The sequence below is a fragment of the Mesitornis unicolor genome, unplaced genomic scaffold (assembly GCF_000695765.1).
Source record: "Mesitornis unicolor isolate BGI_N332 unplaced genomic scaffold, ASM69576v1 scaffold9224, whole genome shotgun sequence".
In the NCBI taxonomy this organism is placed as follows: domain Eukaryota; kingdom Metazoa; phylum Chordata; class Aves; order Mesitornithiformes; family Mesitornithidae; genus Mesitornis; species Mesitornis unicolor.
In genome coordinates, this window is record NW_010180754.1 from 37197 (window position 1) to 59354 (window position 22158).

The 22158-nt window shown below is 54.2% G+C and overlaps 1 protein-coding gene across 1 annotated transcript in view; it reads left to right on the forward strand.

The window, feature by feature from the left end:
* Positions 1–22158, forward strand: part of LOC104539606 (latent-transforming growth factor beta-binding protein 2-like) — a gene marked incomplete at its 5' end in the record, with an annotated part of 61678 nt that overhangs the window by 29134 nt on the left and 10386 nt on the right. Inside the window, 14 exon segments of the mRNA XM_010183184.1 lie at positions 310–412; positions 9118–9192; positions 13060–13182; positions 13657–13821; positions 14653–14883; positions 15451–15473; positions 16151–16190; positions 16602–16696; positions 17754–17877; positions 18014–18142; positions 18573–18692; positions 19576–19695; positions 19905–20027; positions 20192–20317. Coding sequence (XP_010181486.1) covers positions 310–412; positions 9118–9192; positions 13060–13182; positions 13657–13821; positions 14653–14883; positions 15451–15473; positions 16151–16190; positions 16602–16696; positions 17754–17877; positions 18014–18142; positions 18573–18692; positions 19576–19695; positions 19905–20027; positions 20192–20317 — 1597 coding nt within the window.

A 22158-nucleotide genomic window follows, 5' to 3' on the forward strand; every position in this document is an offset into this window, starting at 1 on the left:
CTTTGCCGGGTGATATCATCTCTGGTTCATCTCCTCCTCCGTTTGAAGTCCCCTTCCCCTCCAAGGGGTGCAGTCAAGGGAGTCTCGTGTTTTTCTGTCTGCACAACTGTTTACTGTCTTAAACCGCATCCCTGCTCCTGCCGCGTGCTGGTGGGGAGCTGTGCCGGGAGGGCCGTGCCAGCCTCTGACCCCAAGCCATCGTGCCCCCATGCTGGCTCTGCTGCCGCCGTGCCAGCTGGCCGCAGTGGACAGGCACGTGTCCCCTTCCCGTTCCGCAGATGCCTGATTCCCCTGGTCCTCTCTCCACAGTGCACCAACCCCCTGCCTGGGCTGACCAAGCTGGAGGACTGCTGCGGTAGCGTGGGGCTCTTCTGGGGTGTGGACCGGTGCCTGGCCTGCCCCCCCCGGCCAGGTGAGTGCTGCCACAGTCAGGGATGGAGCAAGGGTTGGCCTGCACCCTTGGCACACAAAAATGGTCGTGGGCCACTGTGTGGGTCTCCTTTGCCCAAGGCCCTTGGGGACAGGTGACATGTCTGAGGCAGTGCACAGGGCTGTGCCTGCTGCTGCCCCAGCCTGCACACCAGGGAGCAGAGCTCAGGTTTGGGTGCTGACTGCTCAGCACTTTCGCCCTAAACTGGCCCTGCAAAACCCTAGTGTGGCAGGCGGTTCCCAGCATGCCAGCCCCACTTGGAGGGAGAAACTGGAAAAGAGTGGCTGTGGTTTTAGGAGGTGCAGTCCTAGATGGTGGAGGAGGCTACAGACTTGGCTCTATAGAGTTACGGGCTTGCTCTGGGACTGACATGGGTTTGGCAGGGGCTCTGGAAATAACACTACATCAAACAATTGGCAGGAGCGCACCCGGGGTCCATTCCAGGGGCATGGGCGTCCAGCTCCCTTTCTGCTGTGCTCGGGAGCCGGACGAACTGATCCAGCACGAGATGGGGATTCCTCAGCCACTTTTGCTCGTGGTGATCTGTCACGGTCATGACCCCTCGTGCTATGGCCCCTGTCCCACATCGCGGTGGAAAGGCCATACTGAAGGACTCTTTGCTGGAAGAGGCAGCCCCGCAGGCACAGCAGCTCTGGCAGCCAGTCCTGACCGGGTCTGGTGCAGAGCAAGGTGCACGTCCCATGCAATGCAGACACAGAGCTGCTCACCTTTCCCCTGCCTGCTCCCTTTCAGCACTGCCCAGCTGCTCATTCACATGCCTTCACTGTACAGAAGGATTAAATTAAACAGACTCAGTGGTCCAGGAGACTTTGACCTCTGAGGAGAGCAGAGGTGTCCAAGGTGGCAGATTTTATGCAGTTGTGGCATTGGTGCCCTCTAAGTTTGCCCAGACACAGTCCCTTGCTTGCATGCATGCTCTGAAGTGCTGTTTGCATCTCGTCCTGCCTCGATTCAGTTCCTCCTCAGCCAGGGGTAGAGCTGGCTGGAGCCAAATTCCTCACAATCACAGACGAGGTTGTCAGCATCCTGGAACCCAGCGCAGATCTGGGGGAGCTCTGATTGCTGTCATCTTCTCACCCTGCACAGCTTTGCTGTGGCCCTGGGCCATGCTGCTTCTTGCCTGCCCTTGTCCGTGTGCCAACCCCAAGAGAGCTTTGGGTACCTGTGCTATGGGATAGACCACAGGGTCTCCAGGTTCAGCATAAACAAGGCCCACACAGGCCTCGGCCCACTCCTCTTTGTCCCTGACCTTTGCATCCCCAGTCACGCCTTTCTCTTGCCCATCCCACAGCAGTCTCAACCTGTCTCTCTGTGATCCCCCCATTAGGAAGCTGGGCTGGACTTAGCACTTTGGTTAGGCTGCAGGTGGCTGCAAAATCTCTGTGCCTCCTTTCTCTTTCTCCATGCCAGGATGCTCGGCATCACTTACTTGCCAGAGCTGCAGCATTGATAGCTCTGCTGGACTACAATCTTCAGGCTTCAAAACGCACCCCTAATCACAGGCTTCCAAGATGTGAAAAGAGGCATGAAATACCCCATGTGCTCCCTGCAGTCAGCCAGCCAGTAGAGCAAATGCACTTCAGAAATGCCTCCTAGCAGGTCCCACTTCCACAGCTCGGCACATGCCCTGTGTCCCAGCAGCAGCTGAAACTCAAGAGAGGTTGTCGCTGCTGGTCGTCTTAGCATGGACAGATGGTTATCTGACTTTCTTCAGACTAATTCCATGGGCATATGAAAAATGTATCCCTGTGGGTCTTCCGTCTTCCTGTGCCACAAGAAAATCCCATTCTCAGTCCCTCTGGCTTTGGGCGATAAAGTTCCCCCTTGGAGACCAAATGGCTTTTGCTGATTTTGGCAGGAATTCAGGCTAGTTGAAGGGACCGTTTTCATCCTCTTTAATCATGTGCAAGTATCTTCCTCCTTTGGCTACCTCTGATTGACTGCCCCATAACCAGCCCCATGTGCAGGAGACCACACAGCGCAAGTGAAGGGAGCTGTAAGGCAGGCAGTGGAGGCAGCCTAAGAGAGCCCAGCTGTTGTGGAGTGAGAAGCCCAGGTGGCTGGCATGCTTTTCTCTGCTGTCTTTGCACACAAGAGCTCTCACCCCAGAGTGGAGCCATGGAAACAGTCCTTTCTCCATAATCTTGCTGCTTTAACAGAGCCATCGAACACTGAGACCTCTCATCATCCTGTGCCTCCTCTGCCAGGGCTCCTAGGTCCATGTGTGTCCAGGGTAAAGGCATCGTACCACGTAATTCCTGCCTGTAGACCGCATCCCACACTTCCATCCCCTCTGTCTCCTTGTCTTGCTGGCCCATGTTGTGCTTACTCAGTCACTGGGCTGTAGTTCAGTGGCCTGGTGTCTCGTGCACAGCGATAACACGTCCAGTGGATGTGGCCAGCTTTCTTTTTTTGGCACTGTGGTCTTCAGAGAGAACTCCTCCTTGTGCTCGTGTGTCCCGGGGAGGCATGCACCAGAGCAGACTTGACAGCGCTGGGAATTTAATTCCAGCAACCAGAGACAGAAATGGCAGAAGCTAGCTCAGTGTAAACACTTACAAATGTACAGAAGTGCAGCCAGGCAAGAGCTAGACAAATGGAGAACTTGTTTGGATTGACTGTCTGCCCGAGACACTGATTGTTAGTAGAGTCTGGATACGTCCGGATGTCTCCGTTGACTGCAGCTTTCATGTTTGGTACGTGTTTGTGTGCGGAAAGACATCAGAGAAGAAGAATCAGAGGCAGGCATCTGTCTGAGTGAACCTGCTATGACCAATCCTCACTATTTTTTGTGTCTTGCTCAGCATCAGAAAAGCCAAGGCACTCAAATGCTTTGTCTGCATCCTGAGGAGACTGTGTTCAGAATTAAGGTAGGGGTGGAGTTGACCTGGCCAGGACTCTCTGCAGTGGGTGTTGCTTTAGTCTCAGAGGTTTCCTTAGGCTGTGCTCAGGCTTTTGGCCGTCTGGTTTGCTGCTGGAAGGGTGGATATTGTTAAGCCCCTTCAGAAAAGAGGGCACAGAGACAGGTATTCAAGAAGGCTATGGCAGAAGTCACTGGCAGTTCACTGTTGCTCATGTTAGTTAAAGCTGAAGGTGGGATCCCTGGGATATGTCAGAGACAGCCCTGGGAGAAGAGGGGGAGCCGAAAGCTTGCTCCATGAGCTGCTGGGGTAAAGGCTGTCACCTGGCCCATGGAAAAAGAGATGGGTCAGAAGCAGGGCTCTGGAGAGTGGCAGGACACTTGCATGCTGTTGTACGTCTGCAGTCCTTCAGCTCTGGCTGGAGATGGCTGGATGAAATATGCTGGCCTGCAAGAAAGGATAAATCAGATGGAAGCATCCAGTAACCCTCCTGGGTCTCCAGTACTCAGAAGAGGTGCTGGAGCACACACTCAAACGCTAGAACAGAGAGAAAGGAGGATACGGGAGCTGGAAGGTAAAACTCAGGGGGAACTGATAGTGGGAGAAGGGAATCAGAGGCTGAGAACGCAGCTGAAGTGGAGACCCTTGGGCATGGCTGGGAGGAGGCCCAAGGACCGGCAGGGTATGTGAGGAGCAGTGCTGGTGAGGAAGCTGCGCTGAGGCGATGTCCTGTCCCATGGCAACTTCAGGATGTGAAGTAGTAGCACAGTGCTGGGCAGAGCTGCTTACCTTGCCAGATCACATAGTATTTTGGGGTATACAGTGGTCTGTGGAGAAGAACATGCTGGAATAAGGTCGAGAAATGGTCTGTGGAAAATAAAACCAAGAAGACCCAAGCTGCAGACTGACACAGACCCCAGGGAGGGTGTGGATTTGGACACTGGTTTCCCTGAAGCTTTGGCCCTTCTCAGGCACGTGAGGATAAAGAAAACTCCTTTTCTGAAGGCAAGGAGAGGTTCTGCCCAGAGCGGGTCGCAGCCCTCTTCTACCTTTTCCCTGACCCTGAGACTGCACAGCTCTGAGACCAGCAATGCTCCAGGAGACTCCATACTGGTGATGGACACCCTCTCCTCTACAGCATGAAAGCTACAAGTCTCACCCTTCTCGAGGAGTTTGGGGGACTTTCTGGCTGCAACAGTAAACCTGCCTCTTCCAGGTCCAGGTTTTGCACTGCCTGCTGTCCTTTATTTCAGGCTGCAGTCAGCCTGAGCATGGGCTGCGCTGTGCACCCACCAGTTCTGCTCACTACAGATCTCCCTGGGCTGCTTTCTCTTCTCCTGCCTATGGGTTTTAACTGCATTAAGAAACAAGTCTTTGAAGGCTATTGTTTTGTTTTTATTCCCACTCCCCGTGTTTTTTCAAGTTTTTTGTCCTAGAGAAAAGTCTGAATTTCACTGGAAAGTTGGATCTTGTAATGTCTGGCTTGGCGTCCGCAGCGCTCCCCAAACAGACCTCCCACCGTGAGAGGGGTGGCAGCTCACCCATGGAGCCGTCGTCATCAGAAACGCCGAGCAGCTCTGCAAGCCACACGCTCCCCTGCGCTGTGCCTGGAGGCACCGAAACAGCCACAGGAAGCCCCTTGAAAATGAACCCCTGGTCTGCTCTTGGTGTGATCAGATCAGGGAGGATATAGGGGAAAAAAGCGCCTATATGAAATATGGGGGGAACTACGGAGGGGGCTGGTTCTGCCACTGCTACACTGTGTGCCAGGGAGTCTGTCCGAGATAGTAAGGAATGGCTGGAGGTGGGGAAAGAAGCTGAAACCTCTGCAAGATTGTGGCAGTACCACAGGGAGCAATACCTGGGGGAGCGCAGCATTTTCAGGCCTGCCTTGTTCTGCTGAGTGCTTGTATTGCTCATCATTCATATGCAGCATCGTGGTCTCGGCAGTGTTGCAAAAGTGGGGTTTTTTAACGTACAGAGGTGTCTTGTCCCAGCTGGAAGCCACTGTGGGAGCAGAAAGAGGTTGAAATGACCCCAAAAGCCAACAATGATTAACAGATAATTTTTTTCCTTCAAGTATCTTTGTCACCTTGCAGATCTTTATTGACCATGAGTAAAGTAGGGGGCTTAGTTTCATATTGCACATCAGCATGGGTGCATGCCCTCCTCACCCCTGCTACCGTATCCTTCGTTGGGGCAATTGAGAAAGTCTCGCAGGAGCCTGTCTGCCACAGACCACCGGGAGGAGATGAGGGTGGTCATGGCAGACCTGGACTGACCGTGTCCTTTCCCTCTTGTCCATTCTGCCTGGGAGCTCAGCTTATGCCCACAGTCTCAGCCCTGCCTACTTCTTGGTCTGGTATCTTCAATACATTTTCTCTCTGGAGGCTGCTCTGAGGTGAAGCCGCTCTGCTCATCTGCCTGCGAGTTCAGCAGCTGAGGTCCTCTCTGCAGCGGAGACTGAGCTTCTCTGCTTCACACTAAACCAAGCTGAGGTTTGACTGAGACCACCATCCCAACACTCCAGATGCCACAGGACCATGCACTCTGACTCCTTTCCATTTCCCACATGTTGGAAAACTCAGAGCAAGCAGAAGCACCACAGCCACTCTCATGACTGGATACTCTGTGCCCAATGCTGGCACTGCCTGGGGTCCAGCCAGGGCTGGGGTTCTTCTGTGGAGCCAGTCCAGGGTCTCCAGAAATGTCTGTGAGTCCTGAAAGTGGTGAAGGAGTTCAGCAAGGCAAGATGTCTCAGAGAGATAGTGCCTTTTGTATGATAAATGGAAAGAGTTGAAAGAAATGGGCTAGCTTTCAGCAGCCAAGCATTGCCTCACTTCTCATCTGACCGCAGGCTTGCCTCTTCCCCTTTTAACAGACCGATATTGGCTGGCCTAAGACAATGTATTATCTCACCCCACAAACCTTGCATTTCTCAGGCTCTTGTGGCTACCACCACTAGAAATAGTTTCTTTCCACTTCACCATCAGCCTGAGCTTCTCCCTCCCAACTTCAGACAGCATTTGGGGAGCCAGGGCCCTTGGATAAAGCCTCTTCTCCTGGGAAGTGTCCCTGGCTGCTTAGAGATCATCCTGCTAGGCTGCAAAAGCCCTCTGCCTGATTTCTGTGCCTTCACCCTTCTTATCCTGCTGTGCTCAAGTAATGTTCTATCTGGGGACAGAGGTGCTGGTGGGAGCCCTGAGCTGTGGCAGCTTCGGGCTCACCTCTTTGTGCAAGGTTATTGCATGTGTGCAATTAAACATCTTCAATTTTTTTCAAGGCAAGTAAAATGTGGCCCATAAATTCTCTGTGAGAGCCCAGGCCTGCCAGAGATGCCTGGTGCCTGCAGAGGCTCCAAAATCACACCCTCAGCAAGCCTGAAATCTCTCTGCCTGACAGATGCAGTTCAGCTGCTCCATCCTCAGCCTCAGGCTCCAGGAGCACCCCTTCCTGGAGAGAATGTGGACAGACAGACAGACAGACACAGGAGTCTGGGCCCCCTCTGGCTCTGGGTGCTGACAGATTTCTGCCCTCTCTGATCATCAGATCAGCTTTTTTTCCCAGGCATTGCCCTTTGCTGGGTTCCAGAGGAATGGCCTCCCACTCCTACCATGCAAGAGGAGTGGATGCTGATCCCCTTTGCAGGAAACTCAGGTGTCCGAGGCTGGTTTTTCAGGGATTTTTGGCTTTCTCTGCTGTAGTTCGGCAACATGAGAGCTCGTGGAAGGAAATGGTCCTCTGCTTGAGTAACCAAGTACAAAGCTGAGAGTTAATAGCTTACATCCTCCTGCAGCCACACGCTGTCCTCCTTGGCGGCCAGGTCCTGGCAGAAAGAGAGCAGCCTCCATCCAGTACTTCAGAAACTGTCTTGGTTCCCCTTGGTACAGAGACATCTGCTCACATTATATTACAGTTATTCCTTCCAGGGAATGTGAGTTTCTTTGCAAAATTAAGACATTTGTCCGCAGCCTCATGAGTGATTTGCTGCAGTAACAAGCCGCAAGTTTCCACAGACTGGAGTTGTACAAGCACTGAGGTGGCATGGGACCTGCTCGCTCACCCCCCATCACTGGTATTTTCTGCCTTGCCCCCTTCCCAGCAGCATCTGGCGGAGGGATGCTGCGGGATCTGTTTCTCCACAAAGGCTTTTTCGGAGAGGGAGCGGGGGTCTGACACATGTCATCGCTGTTTGATCTCTAGTGTGCTTGACTCCCCGTTGGAGGGCTCGCACAGAACGATGCTGCTTCATTTGAGCGTCTGTTATCACATCGTGCTGGGGCTGACAGATGCTTCCAAGCACAGTTAATGCCTGTCGGCAGCCCCGAGCCTGCAGGCTGTGGTGTGGGAGGACCTGGAATCCCACTGGGTGCTAAGCCTGGAGCCCGTGAGCCAGAGGTTGTTTTTCTCTTCCCAGAAGGTTGGAAATGTACCCAGTGGTTCCCAGTATCACCAGCAACCCCCTCACGCCTAACATCCAGATATCTGTAAGCGCCTCCTGCTTACAAATCATGACTAAACTGTTGAAGGGGGTGAATAGATTTTTCATCTTAGTCATTCCTCCAGCTGCTGAGGATCTCTCTGCACCTGGAAAACCTTGTAAATTTATTTAATATACTTGGGAAAACCAGGCTTTCCATTCTCCTTTCTGGTACAGGCTGGTGAACAGCTTGTTGTTCTCCTGTCTTTTATTTCCCAAGCACTTTTATCCTAGGAGGTTGGTTGCTAACTTTTGCTTTTCAAGAAGTGTCCTAGAATGGTTTTAAACTGCATTATTGGGTAAGAGTGTCCAGGACAAAGAGTTATGGGCATGCCTGTTTTCTGTTTTCTGCCCCTTGTGTGTTGTTTGTTTTCTTAACCTTTGTAGGCTCTTTCAGACCATCGACTGCCTTGGGGATGGTCTCAATTTCTAACTCTCAATGTCTAAAGTTGCAATGTGTTAGGAATCTGCCAGATCCTCGATACGGCTATTGCCATGGAGGGGTCTCCATGTATGACACCAGGGTGTGAGCTACTGATGCCAGGCAGAAGGAATTTGAGAGATGGGAATACAGCGGGACAGTCACTTTGCTGTTACATGCACTTCTTGTTCCCGAGCGTATGGTCCAGAAAATTAAAAAGAAACCGCACCCTGGGAAAATCCCATCCTTAGGCAAAGTGCTCTTCTTCCTACCCCACCCCGTGCTTACTCACTTCCCAACCCATTACCTCCTGGATTCTTTTTTCCTTGGTCCAAAATACGGTGCCTAAATTTGGCCTCCTTGGAATTTATGGGCCACATTTTACTTGCCTTTAAAAAATTTGGAGAGATTGAATTCCGTTGGTTATAGGCCATTTTGAAACCCACTGAGCTATTTTAAGCAGCAATTTGAAATTTTCTTTGATGAGAGTGATCGGGGCAGGAAATCACACACAATAGAAAAGGGGGGAAATGTAATGAACAGGCCCAGGGCTGTTATTTCAGCACCTCATCAAAGACTTCTGTCATTGCTTTCACTCTGGTTCCCCTTGTCCTGTGCTGCCTGGCCGCCCCAGCTGGCCTGGGAGGAGCCGAGGTGACACAGTGATAGATCTGAAGCACAGGCAGCACCTCTGGGTCACCAGGCTGGCACCTGCCAAGCAGCAGAAGATACCACCTGGGAAATGTGGCTGCTCCCCTCTTTTCCTCTGCCCTGGAAGCCATCCCAGGCTTGTCCTAGGCAGACCTAGGGACCCCTCTCCCCTCCACAAGGAAGGCAGAGAGAAGGTAGGATGCTGGTGATGGGCTCTACTGCCGATGTCCCACGCTGTTTGCTTTCTTCCCAGCACACCCTGTGATTGAGAATGGGCAGGTGGAGTGTCCCCCGGGATACAAAAGGCTGAACCGGACCCACTGCCAAGGTAAGGATGCTGCTTTCTTCTCTCTCTCTCTCCTTCTCACATCCACTGTCAGAGCTGTAATGATTTACACAAGTAAAATCCAGGAATCTAACTCCCTGAGACAGATCTACAAAGAAGGTGACTTATAAAAATCCCTGTCCTTTCATCAAGAATGAAAAAAAACAGGTAACGCTGGATTACATGACTCATGACATGATAAGTTATATATATGTTACATATACATATATATATGTTATATAAGTTATATATAAGTTACATATATATATGTACATTACGTGACATGATAAGCATAGACAGCACGTAGTTGGGCCAGCACAAGAAAACTCACCTACTGCGTCCTACTGACCCAGTGAGGACCTATCTTGCTGCTCTGCTGCGTAGCGTAACATGTGAAAACACTCCCATCGTCTGAAGCAACAGAAATTCTGTTGCCTGAAAACATTTGGGAAGGTTGTCAGCTTGTTCAGTTGTTCATTTTCAAGTCAGAGAGGGCCATAAAAGTGAGTCCTTCTCTTCTGAGCGTGTAGCTTGTCCCTGCTGCCAGGCTGCCCTGCCTATCACTTGCTGCTGGGATCTATTCATTTCTCGCTCCCACGGTCCCTCAGCTCCATATGAGGAAGGTGCCATCTCTCCGCTTTTCTCTTGGGTTCATGTTTATTTGGCATCTCTTGGACCCACAGCACTTGTGTTTTTCGGTGCTCTGACTGAAGTGGAATTTTACGGTTCCCTTCTCGTGATTCACAATAACCCGAGAGGTGTCATCTCGAAGAGGCAGCAGGGAGCCTGGGCCCTGGCCATGCAAGCCCAGGGCTGGCAATCCAATGACTCATCTCTTTTAGCTGGGACTTTCCACCATTACTTAATTAATGATTCAGCCTCCCCACGTTGTCCTGGGGGAGAACTTTCAGCAATGCAATGGCTTCTATTCTCCTTGGTGCTCAGATCTCATCCCTTAAGCGGCCACAGGCAGAGCAACGGGTGTCAGGAGCAACATGGAGACATCAAATAGGAGTCAGAGAAGCAGAGCAGCTGGAGGGACTCATGTCAGCAAGCAGAGATCTGCAGCGCCTGCTCTGGATTTGCGTCCCCTGTGGAAAAGGAAGGGACTCAGAGGGGCAGAGGGAGGTCACAGTGTGGAATTGGCTTAGGAAGATGTTCTTGCACAGGAAAAAGCATGAACCAGAGATCTGTGCCTCTGCGTGCTCCTTCATAAGCTGGGCTGGAGAAGTACTGTTTCTGCAGACAGTCTGCTGCCTTGAGGTGCTTTTCTCATCTCTGCTGTTGCAGTGGGATGTGTGTCAGGAAGCCCAGCACCTCACTTAGGGTCCAGAGTGAGCAATTTGGCTGATAGACTGTGGGAGAGGCTACACTGGGTCTTCTCTTGCCAGCCCAGGCTGGAGGGGAGCCAAGGGGCTGGATGAGGGGCTGATGGGTCCTGAGGCTACTGGTGGTAGGAGAGGAGCTGAGCTGGGAAGGAGCTGAGCTCTGTTTTTGCAGGCTGTTGTCAAAGAACAGATGAGTGACTGGAGGAGGGTCCTGGCAGGAGCCCATCTTCCTCTGTTCTTGTTGTCTCTGGTGCCTTCCAGCAAAGGAGCAAATGGCCCATCTCTGCAAGATCTCCTTTCCTTTCCTTTCTTTGGTGCATCCCATTGAGCAGGAACAAGGCTGCAACAAATCTGAGCTGAGAGTGCCTGGCAGACCCAGCTAGGGAAGCTCCCAGTGCTGCTGGGACCAGCAAGAAGGATGGCCCTGGGGGGGATAATCATAGAATCAATCATAGAATAGAATCATAGAATAATGTGTTTGCTGGACATGACGCAAAGATTGCCTTGGATGCTACAGGCTGAGGCAGTGATAAGGAGGTGTGCATGCACAGGAGTCACTGCACAGGACATGCACCAGCACCTTGCTGTCCATATAGCCTTGGTGTCCATGTAGCCTTCGTGTCTGTTGCTCACTCAGGGCCTTTCTGCTCACCAAGCACCAGGGTAAACCAACCTGTTCCTTTCCACCACAGGCTGCCTGACCCAGTGTGGTTTCTGAGGAGCCCTGTCAGGCCTGTGTGGGGTGGGAGGACACAGCTGAGACAGTGTAGGGGTCTCAGTTTGTGGTCCCTGAGGCCTTTTCTTGTGGGCTGGCCCTGTCCCTGGCTGCAGGGGTAGGAGTGCGTGGCCCTGAATGTGCCTGTTCCCTGTGGGGATTTCCACTGTGGGGGGGTCCTCTGCTGCCAGGGGAATAGAGAGGGTTGGACTGAGGCCAGGATGTGGCCCTGTGTTAAATTAAGCTCATAAAGCCCAGCCCTTGGTGCTTGTTTGTTTTGTGCTCTCATTACTCTAATCCCTTCAATCCCTTTGCTTATGCGAAGGCCAAACACTTCGTCCAGTTGCTGTCGGAGTGACATGGTGCTCTGGCCATGCCGGGAAGTGACAGCGATGAGCCCCATGGCTCCTGTGCAAGCCTCTTCTCTGAGTGAGATTCCCAGCACATTTGGGGTCTGGCCACTGGTTTTTTCCATGAACTCTGCCCTGTGCTTGGTATGGAGCAGAAAACCATCACATTACACAGCCAAATCCTGCTGCACATCCTTGTAGTGTTGGTACTTCCAACTGACCAAACATCGTGGCCTGATCTTGACAGCTCTGTAGTGTTGGTACTTTCAATTGACCAAACATCGTGGCCTGATCTTGACAGCTCCTGTGTGTCTCAACCATATATGGGGCAGGGGTTTTTTAAGAGCGCAGGACTAGGGAGGACCTCTTAGGTCATTAAGTCCCAGTGGGGTGAGCAGGGGTGTTTAAGAGCATGGGACTAGGGAGGACCTCTTAGGTCATTAAGTCTGAACTCCAGCTGTCAGAGCTGGCTGTGTGACTCCCCCACTTCCACCAAGCAGTGATGCTTCGCTCTGAGGACTAAGGCAGTGCTGGGAAAGCCATTCCTGAAAATAGCTGCTCTCAGTGAGGCTCTTCCAGTACCTCCATTCTTCCAAATGTCCCAGCAGCTCTCCTCTTCACCCCTTCCACCTTGAGACAGTGTCTAGAGCACCACTGGGTTCTCTCAGAGCACCTGAGATCTCACCAGGGCCTCGTACATTGGCATTAGGACTGCCCTGTGTCTTTGGAAAGTGTTCGGCATGATGCTGCCTAGCTTCATGTCGGCATTTCTTGGCCTTGGCAGCTCGCAGCTTCTCTGGCTTAGCTCATATGTTCCCACGTGGTGCTGTAGGAAAAGCTTTACTGCAGGCCAAAAGGATGAGACCGATGGTGTTTCCCTGGAATAACCCCAGCTCCCTTCCCAAAGACTGCATAGCTCATACATTCCCACGTGGTGCTGTAGGAAAAGCTGCAGGCCAAAAGGATGAGACCGATGGTGTTTCCCTGGAATAACCCCAGCTCCCTTCCCAAAGACTGCATCTGATGTAGCATGCCGAGTCAGGGGCAGAGGCTGAGCTGGAGGCACAGCTTGAGCGTGGCATCTTCCAGCTTGCTCAACCTATTCTCAGGAGAAGACACAGCAGCAGTGATACACAGCCTGGCCCACCACCCCCTGCCTCTGGAGGGGATTGGTCACTGCCCTCCCTGCTGGCTGGCACCGGGTTTCTCAGCAAGGAACCTCCGTGGATGACAGTTCCAGATGAGCAGGACCAGGGGATGGGTGAGAGGACAGGACTTGCCATTCCAGGCCTACAAACAACCACCATGATGGCCATAAGAGTGACTCTGCACTGTGCTGCGTGGTGCAAAGGCTGACTTGGTCACCAGCCCAGCTGAGACTCCCTCAGTCCATGGCACCTGAATGGGAGGCACTGGGTAGGGGGTTTAGTTCAACCTCAACTTCCCCACATCTCACTGGGATCTCTCCTCCCCACAGATATCAATGAATGCTTGATACAGGGCCTGTGCAAAGATGCCGAGTGTGTGAACACCCGTGGCAGCTTCCGCTGCACCTGCAAGCCTGGCACCATGCTGGACCCTTCCCGTAGCCATTGCATCTGTAAGTGCTTCGGGGAACCCCTCAGTTTGGGAACGGGCCTAAGCAGGACCCCATGGCTGAGTGGAGGATGCAGTGTGCCTGCCGCCTCTTGCAAGTGCGGTTGAGTTATGCTGTGCTGCGCTTGTGTGCAGGATGGGTCCCCATGCCTTAGGCCCCATTCATCCATCATTCTTCTTCATGACCCATGTGGAGCCTGAAGGGGACATGCCTGTGGTGCAGCAGCAAAGGACACGGCCTCCTGGGTTGAGAAAGCTCCCACAGGAGCTGGATTCACCTGGGGCTGGTGCTGCTGGGGGGGTGGCCCAATGGCTGAAGGCCTGGGGATGTTCTGGGGCGAGGATAGGGCAGCCTTCAGGACAGGCTGGGAGGCATGGGCAAAGAAAGGCCCAAGGTGGAGATGCTGAGTGTCCCAGATTCTCTCTTTGAAGAGTGTAGAGCTTGACCTCTGGCACTGACCCTGCCGTTGTGTTTCAGCGGACAAAGCGGTGTCGATGGAGCAAGGGCTGTGTTACCGCTCGGCAGGCGGAGGCGTGTGCTCCTTCCCCCTCTCCCACCGCATCACCCAGCAGATCTGCTGCTGCAGCCGCGTCGGCAAGGGCTGGGGCAAGAACTGCGAGGAGTGCCCCATGCCCGGCTCAGGTGAGATGTGACCGTGCCTTGGCCTTGCCTGAACTGGCCACCATGCAAATGGCTGCAGGACCCAGAGCTGAGCGGTGCAAACGCCAGCCCGTGAGATGGGTACAGCAACCCAGGGAGCAAACATGGGTGATACTGGGAGGACAGAGAAATCCCTGATGGGAAACCACTCTGTACTGGAGGAATGGCATAGTCATGTCTGTGCCTGGCATTGCTCAACAGCCCTTTTGTCTCTCTTACACCTTCTGCTGGGGTGAAAGCCAGGTGAGGATGAGCTTGGCATGTCTCAGCATGAGGTAGGGTGGAAGGGAAAGTGCAGAAATGCTCAGGGCTGGGAAGAATCCTCGGGTGGTTTGTGCAGAGCATCTTGAGTGATGTGCAAAGTGCTCAGTGCTGGGTTACCAGAGATTCACTTTTATCTGCTCCTTTGTTCAGCTTGGACCTTGCTGATCCAAGCAAGGCACGATCCCTTCCTAGCAGTACTGACCCAGGGGAAGGATTTAGTTTTTGGTGTCTGGGAGTACCAGCCAGCACCTGTTAGAAACCCACCCTGCCCTGTGAGCAGATTCCTTCTGCTCAAAGCATCCACCCACTGCAGCCTAGATGTGTTTTAACCCTTAGATTTAACCCTTAGAAATCTCCAGAAAATTATAGGATGGGAGAAACTAGCATGACCGTCCATATACATACCTGTCTGTCTTCACTCCTGTCTTCCACTTGTTCCACTATTGTGTCTGGCTGCTGTAAGCCATATTTTTCTACTTGTCGGCCCTGCACCACCCTCTTCCTTCCAATCTCTGGCCTCTAAAGCTTTAATGTGATTTTCCCCCACAGAAGCCTTCAAGGAAATTTGCCCAGCAGGACATGGGTACACCTACTCCAGCTCTGATATCCGTCTGTCAATGAGGAAAGCAGAGGCAGAAGAGCTGCCCTTCAGCTTGGAAGAGCAAAGGGAAAGCAGTAACTGGACGCTGGGCTGGGCAGCAAGGAGACAGCAACTGCAGGACAGCCTGCGTGGGAGCATCCTGGAGGCATTCCCCCACCATGGCACCTTGGCAGGAGAGGGTAGTGTGGGGTCTACAGCTTAGAGCTGCGCCATCTGGGCCCCTAGTAAGGGTGGGCAAATTCCCAGGTCCTGCTATGCCCCCATGGATGGACTTGTAGCTGATAAGGGCTTTCTACATCTGTATGAATAAGCAAGGTGTTCTTCAGACCTACCAGTGTTCCAGGGGCATGAAACACCGTGTCTTCAAGCCTTTGGGGAGGAGGTTGAGTGTTTCAGGCTCCTGCAACCCCATCCTTGCAGTTGGTGGTGGCAGGCCAGGCTGCCTCCACGAGGACCTGAGGTCTGTGTGGCAGCCTTGGCACCGCAGTCCTTGGGCATTTGTCCAGCCCAGCTGGAGGGGAGTGTGACCGACTGCTCCTGCCAGTACCTGAAGCAGCAGAAGCTCTTGGGGGTCTGTGCAGTGCCAGAAGAGTCTGGATGTGTTGGCTTTGGGAACAAGCTGTTGCAGAGGAGCCTGAGGGACTGAGGCCATGTCTCAGTGGTGGGGTGAAGTTAGGGCAGACAAGGTTTGAGGAGGATGCCTGCCTGCATTGTCTCTACTCACCATGCACTGTTTCATTTTGCAGGTGAAGGTTCTCCCGCTGTGCAGGTGAGTAAGGTTTGTCTTGCTATGTCTGGGTGCATCTTTGGTAGCTGAATAGGAAGGAAAGGGGCTGTCATACAAAGAGGTGACAGGAAGGTGTGAAATGTCATCAGATATAGCACTAAAGAGAGGAAGCAGTTGCTGCCAGAGGGAATAGCATAAGAACTGCAAACCCTGCCAGCTGAGCAGAGACCCAGGTTGTGCTCTGACACCTCCTTTGGCAGCCATGGCTTTGCCATGAGGGGATGCTGAGGAAAAGCGTTGATCACCAAGCACCCTTCTTGTAGGTAGTGGTCTGAGACAGGTCAAAGCAGGGGCTGTCCTCAGCCCTCCAGAGCCACTGGTGACAGTGGTGGTATTTACTGTGCCCAACTGCTCTTCCTGGCCACCTTGCAGAGACACCTGCCCCATGGTAGTGCCCTGGGTCTCCCCTGCATGGCATGCTGGCATGACCCCTCTGCAGGTAGCCCCCTGTGCATGGCCAGGAGCTGCGTTTTGCTCAGGACAATGTGCTCAGGACAGAGTGGCCCTGCCAGCTACACCCACCCATGGCAGCTTCTCCTCCTGGCACAGGGTCTTGGGGAGCAAGAGGAGATGGGAGGTGGATGGCAAAATGTCTCAGGGATGCTGTGTCCCACCTACATGCACGTGGATAGAGTCAGTCCTATGTTTTTGTCCCTCAGGGCACTGCTGATGCCACTGCAGAGCCTGCCATACACAGAGGTGAGTGCTCAGCTGGTGGAAGGGCAGGGTGGTTGTGGGGAAGAGGACGGGGCAGTGAGGAAAGAGGAGAGTGGGAAGGCTGGGAGCTGCCTCCTCCACACAGCAGTCCCTGATGCTGGGCAGGACGGGCTCCCGGCTGGGTTGGCTGCGGGGTGGCATGGGGGACCCCCACCACACTGCAGTGGCTGATATGGGGCTGTAAGGGTGCAGAGAGATAGTGGCTCCAGCAAGGTGGAGGAAGCTGCGTTAAATAACAAATGATGAGTTTGCTGCAGCCGCCCTACAGCACCTTCCCATGTGCTGTCTCTGCGCTGTGGGTGCAGGGACACCCAGCACAGGTCAACCTTGGGTGGGCACCTCTGCCTGGTATCAGGGACTGGAACTCAACTCCAATTCCTTCTTCCCCAGCAGAGGAAGAGGAGTCCTGGCATGGGCCTCCCCAGCCTGGCCCCACCACCATCTGGGATGCTGCTGCTCCAACACAGATGCCAGGACAGAGCTCAGGTGTGTGTCCACTGCTCTCAGGGATTTCCCTTCTCTCTCTGCCTGGCACTATGGGGAAATTATACCCTAAATAGGCTCTCTCCCTTCCCCAGCCTGCTTGTCTTCCCACATGCCCCACTTGACTTCCCAAAGAGAAGTCCCTGTCCTACCGCCCTGGGGTGTTGTCCCAGCCTGGCTCTGGTGGCTGTCAGCCAGGGAAAGCTGTTTGGCTGTGTGGAGGCACAAGAGCAATCCCATACTGGGAGCAAAGTGCTTGGCTTTCCAGGTCCTTCCTCACCTGCAGCTCACTTGCCCCGCACGGCAGTGGCTGTGGGGCGAGGGGATCACGCGCCCACTCCAGTGGCTTTGGCCCGGTTCCCCCTGCGGTGCGAGCTGACTCATCGGGAAGTGGGAGCGTGAGGGGAGGCATGTGGCTCCCGGGGCGGCTTGTTTACTGCGCCGGAAACAAGGGCCCTCTTGTTCCAGGGTTGCTTAAGTGTCTGGGAGTGCGGCCCCTGCCCTCCGCCGGGGGCTGGAGCACCTTGGGGAGCAGGCCTGGCGGAGGCACCTTGCTGAGGAATGCATCTTCCTCAATAGCCTTTTGTTTGGAGTTGGGCTGCCCCCCCTCCTCTGACCAGCTGAGTGCTGAGGGGTGTGCAATGTGCCCCCCCCCATCACTGCTGCCTGCACCCTGCTTAGCAGGGCAGCAGGAGGCAGGGAGCCCTGCTGTTGCCCCAGAAGGAGCTCCCTCGCTTGTACCAGGCTCTGCTGTCAGCCCTCCTCTGATGTGTGGGGCTGGCAGGCTTCCTCATCACCTTTTTGTGGGGTGCAGGTTAGCAGTGTTGGGAACCTGGGCATCCCAGCTGGGCTCAGGCCAGAGAAGGTGGCAGGGTCTGCCATGTCCTCCCTGCAGCCCTATGGGTGCAGGCTGCCTGAAGACATAGAGGAGCAGGCTCAGCATCGCTCTCCAAAAAGGGAAAAAGCAGCCTCCATGCTGTGGTGCTGAGGACACAAGGCAGACACTAGACTCCCTGTACCCTTTTGGTGCTGCCCCTAACCCTGTGCTCGCTCGTCCCAGAGGTTGGTGGCTGTGCCTCTTCACCCCACTCCTGTGGAGCTGGCAGTTGCGTGCTCACCCCCGAGGGATACAGCTGCTTGTGCCACCCTGGCTACACACTGGACCCCAGCCGCCTCCACTGCATCGGTAGGTTGGCTCCTGGGGGAGGGTTTTCTGGCAGCTCTGCTGAGCCCCTGCCCTCCCACTGCACCTTGGGGTTGGCGGGGGGCTGGCAGGCAGCTGCTGGGGTGACTGCCTGTCTTCCTTCATTGCCTGTACACAGATGAAGACGAGTGCCTGGAGGATCCTTGTGCTGGAAAAGGTCGCTGCATCAACAGTGTGGGCTCCTATTTGTGCCTCTGCTACTCTGGGTACACCCTGGCTGTCTTGGAGGGCAAGCAGAGCTGTGAGGGTAAGTGGTGTCCACCTGGCACAGGGCTGCCACCTCCCCAGGGTCTCCCCAGTCTCCCATCCTCATGCACATGCACACATACGTGCACTCATGCACACACATGCACACCTGCACACACCTGCCCACATACCTGCACACCCTCCCTCCCCGCAGGCCTGCCCACAGACAGCCTGATCCATGGAGATCACTCTCTCCTGCTCGCTCAGGACAGGACCTTGCCCATGAAGATCATGGACAGAAGCCTGTGATGCCAGCCCTGGTCACTGCTTTAGGGCAGAGGGGGGATGCAGGGAAGATGGGGTTCAGAGGAAAGCCTTGGTGTGGGTCCCCTGGGCAGAGTTTGATGCAGGTGGAGCAGCTCCTCTCCTGCACTCAACCTTCCCTCACTGGAGGGGGAAGACTTCAGGGCTGTCTTCCTGTGTGTCCCCAGATCGAGATGAATGTGAGCAGCCCTCTACTTGCCGGGGACAGCGATGCATCAACACCCCTGGCTCCTACCGCTGCGAGTGCAAGGAGGGCTTCGTCATGGGCCGCCGAGGACAGTGTGAAGGTGAAGCTCACTGCTGCCTGCCCCCTACCCCTCCAACCCACCCTGTGCAGGGTTGAACACCTTTCCTCACTGCTCCGTGTTTCCTCCTGGAAGGGAGGAAGCACCATCACCTTCCCTCATGTTTTCTGTCCTGTGCCCTTCTTGAGGGCTGCCTGCAGGAGGGACAGGCTGTCCTGGGCTGGGAGAGGGAACTTCTCCTGAGATACTCTCCCACCTCCCCGGATTGATCCCCCCATGACCAGCCCATGCCGGCTTCCTATTCTGGGAGGAGATGCCCATGTGTTTTCGTGCCAGCTTGACTCTGTCACCAGACTCCTGTGCTGGCAATGGAGTGCAGGGAGAGCAGGCTGCAGATACTCAGGCCACCTGTTCGACCTTGTGAACATACGATGTGCCTGATCAAAGATCCTCCTTTCTCAGTAGCTCATCTCCAACAGAGAGTGGGAGACTATTTTGGGAGGCAGTACGGGAAACAGGGCATGCACAGAATGCTGCTCCCCCCACGCGGCCCCCAGAAAGCACTTGCCTTAAGGACTTCCTGAGCTGGAGGCTGCATCCTAATCATAGTTATGAAAGTCCGTGATGAAACAGCCCTGCACAGATGTTCTCTAATCCCTTTCTCTGCCCATGCACATTCCTGGCCTTGGCAACATCCTGCGGCAGCGGGTTTTGCTGCTGGATTATGTCAGCCCTCAGGTGTGGGTGTAGGATCCTGAGTGATAATTGGGACTGTAAGAAGTGTTGCCCAAGCCCTGGCAAACTTATCTCACCTCCTCTTGGTCATTGCTCTCCCCTGGAGGAGGACTCTGAGGATTCAGCTGGAGGGGACATCCTGGAGAACGCTTCGCCTTTTGGAGCCTGAAAGGAGTGTTTTTCTTGGCAGATGTCAACGAGTGCGTGGATCCCAGCCCTTGCCGCAGCGGGAAGTGTGTCAATACTCTGGGATCCTACAAGTGTGTCAGCTGTGGGGATGGCTACCGGCCCAAGAATGGGAGATGTATTGGTGAGAAGCTCAGGCTGTCTCTGGGCAGCACCCTTGCCCCCAGCGACAATGCTCCTTGTGAGCCTCAAAAGGAGCAGGGGCGCAGGCGGCACCCTTCTCCCATGGTCAGACAGCCTGCATGGCCAGGGCACAGCACCGTCACGGCTCGGGTGGCAGGGACAACCCTGAGCACCCTGCCATGCCATGTTGCCCTCTGCTGTGTCACGCAGATGTGGACGAGTGCCTTGTGGAAGGGACCTGTGCTCACGGACGATGTGTCAACCTGGACGGCTCCTTCCGCTGTTCCTGCTACCGGGGCTACGAGGTGGCACCTGACAGAAAGAGCTGCCAAGGTACTGGGGAGTCATGGGCCCAGACCCTATGAAGTGTCAGTCACCCAGTCCGGGGGTTTGGCTCTGCCTGAGTTGTGGGCTCGTTCTCCCAACACATCTGCCCTCAGTCGTGGTTATTTCACATCCTTCCCACTCATCCTGCTCTCCCTTGTGTGCTTATGCAGACATTGATGAGTGCATGGCCCAGGCTGCCTGTCCCTCCGGACTCTGCCTCAACACCGAGGGCTCCTACACCTGCATGGCTTGTGACGCCGGCTACACTATCTCCAGAGATGGCAGCACGTGTGAAGGTATCCCTTTCCCAGGGACAGGGTGCTGGAGGGAACAAGGGAAGAGACATTGCCATAGCTGGGTTATTGGTGGAGCCTGGGGACTTCTTTAGCCTCAGGATCCTTCTCCAGCTCTTCAGAGCTCTGATCAGCAGAGAGCGTGGGAGGCTGTGAGTGGATGTCACCCAGAGCAGAAGGTGATCTTCCTCATGCAGGAAAGGTATGGGGAGGAAGAGCTCGTTGACAAGACTCCTGGACTAATGATGACCTGAGGGATGCTGACAAAGGCCAGGGGAGTACAGGAGGCCTGGAAACATGGGCAGAGGAGTTGTGTGTGGTTCAGTTCAGAATGCAGTGCCTGGGAGCACATGTGCCAAATGTAAGACCTCAACAGAAAGAGAAACCTTGGGTCCACAGCCAGTGGAAAGACTGTGAGCACCCAGGGTTCCTCATTTTCCCCCAGCCCTTAATGTAACCTGGACATGTTGAAAAAGGCAAGCTTAGTTCAAGGGCTCTGCTGTGCCAGGTGTGTGTGGCAGAGAGTTAAGACCAGCACTGATCTGCATTGGTTGCATTGCTGAGACATCAGAGCGCTCCATCCCAGCCTTACAGCCTGGCTGCCCCAGCACCGCAGAACAAACCCTCCTGCTGGCTGCCTCCAGGGGACATCCTGGGCTTGAGGTGGCCTGATGCAGATTCCCTGTTTGGGGCAAGGGAAGGGAGAGGGCAGAGCTGGCAAAGGTATTTGTTTAAAGATCAGCCATGTGCTTTGAATTTCTCTCTGGAGCACTGCAGAGCTCTGCAGCCTGCACATAGCTGGCAGACAGAAGGTCTTGCCTTTTACGTGACTCTCAGAAGACCCCGCCGACATGAGGGCCTCCAAGGGGAGAGGGGTGCTTTCCTCCCTTTATTCTCTGTTTTGGTGTCTGAGAAAGCCAGTGAGAAATCAGCTTATTTGCCGTCTGATTTTTGCGTGCAATGGAAGAACTGTGGTTTCCTTCCCTTTCCCAAGACTTCACGTGAGCCCCCTCTCAGCCACCTTGCCCCAGCCACGTCACGAGGGCACCTTATCAGGGTTCAACACTGTTTGGGTCACACTGACTCCATGGCAGGATGGAATGTTCTTCCCTGCCTTGGCTGGTGGCCTCGTCTGTGGATCTGGGTGTCATATTTGAAAAATGATAAGGGTTTCATGATAGTTTTGTGATAAATAAACTAGGCTATGGTTCATCTCCAGGAGGATTCAAGAATATTGCTACTTGCAACCCTTTTTCAGACTGGATAGCTTGAAATCCTGCCCCAAGACAGTAGGGAGCCTCATGGGCCTGCAAGCAGCTGCAGTCTGCTGACATCTTGCAGTCCTGTTAGAGGGAAGGCACCCTGCTCTCCTCTGCTGTGAGCAAAACCCTCAGAGTGCCAACAGGGTCCAGCCAAGGCCTGGAGGAGGTGAGGGGAGAGGGATCCCAGTCACCCTCACAGTAAAAAGGTGTTTCCTGATGTTCAGAGGGAATCTGCTGTGTTTCAGTTTGTGCCCATTGCCTCAGCTCCTGTCACTGGGCACTACTGAAAAGAGCCTGGCTCTTTTCACCCTCCCTTCAGGTACTTGTACACATTGATAAGATGCCCCTGAGCCTTCTCTTCTCCAGGCTGAACAGTCCCAGCTCTCTCAGCTCTTGTTGCACTTCCTAAAGTTCCCATTTCTTCAGCCTGTTGAGGTTCCTCTGCATGGCAGCGTGCTCTTCATATGCTCTGGTATATCAGCCACTCGTCTCAGTTTGCTATTGTCAGCAGACTTGTGGAGGATACGCTCTGCCTCATCACCCCGATCATTAGTGAAGATATTAAACAGGATTGGGCCCAGT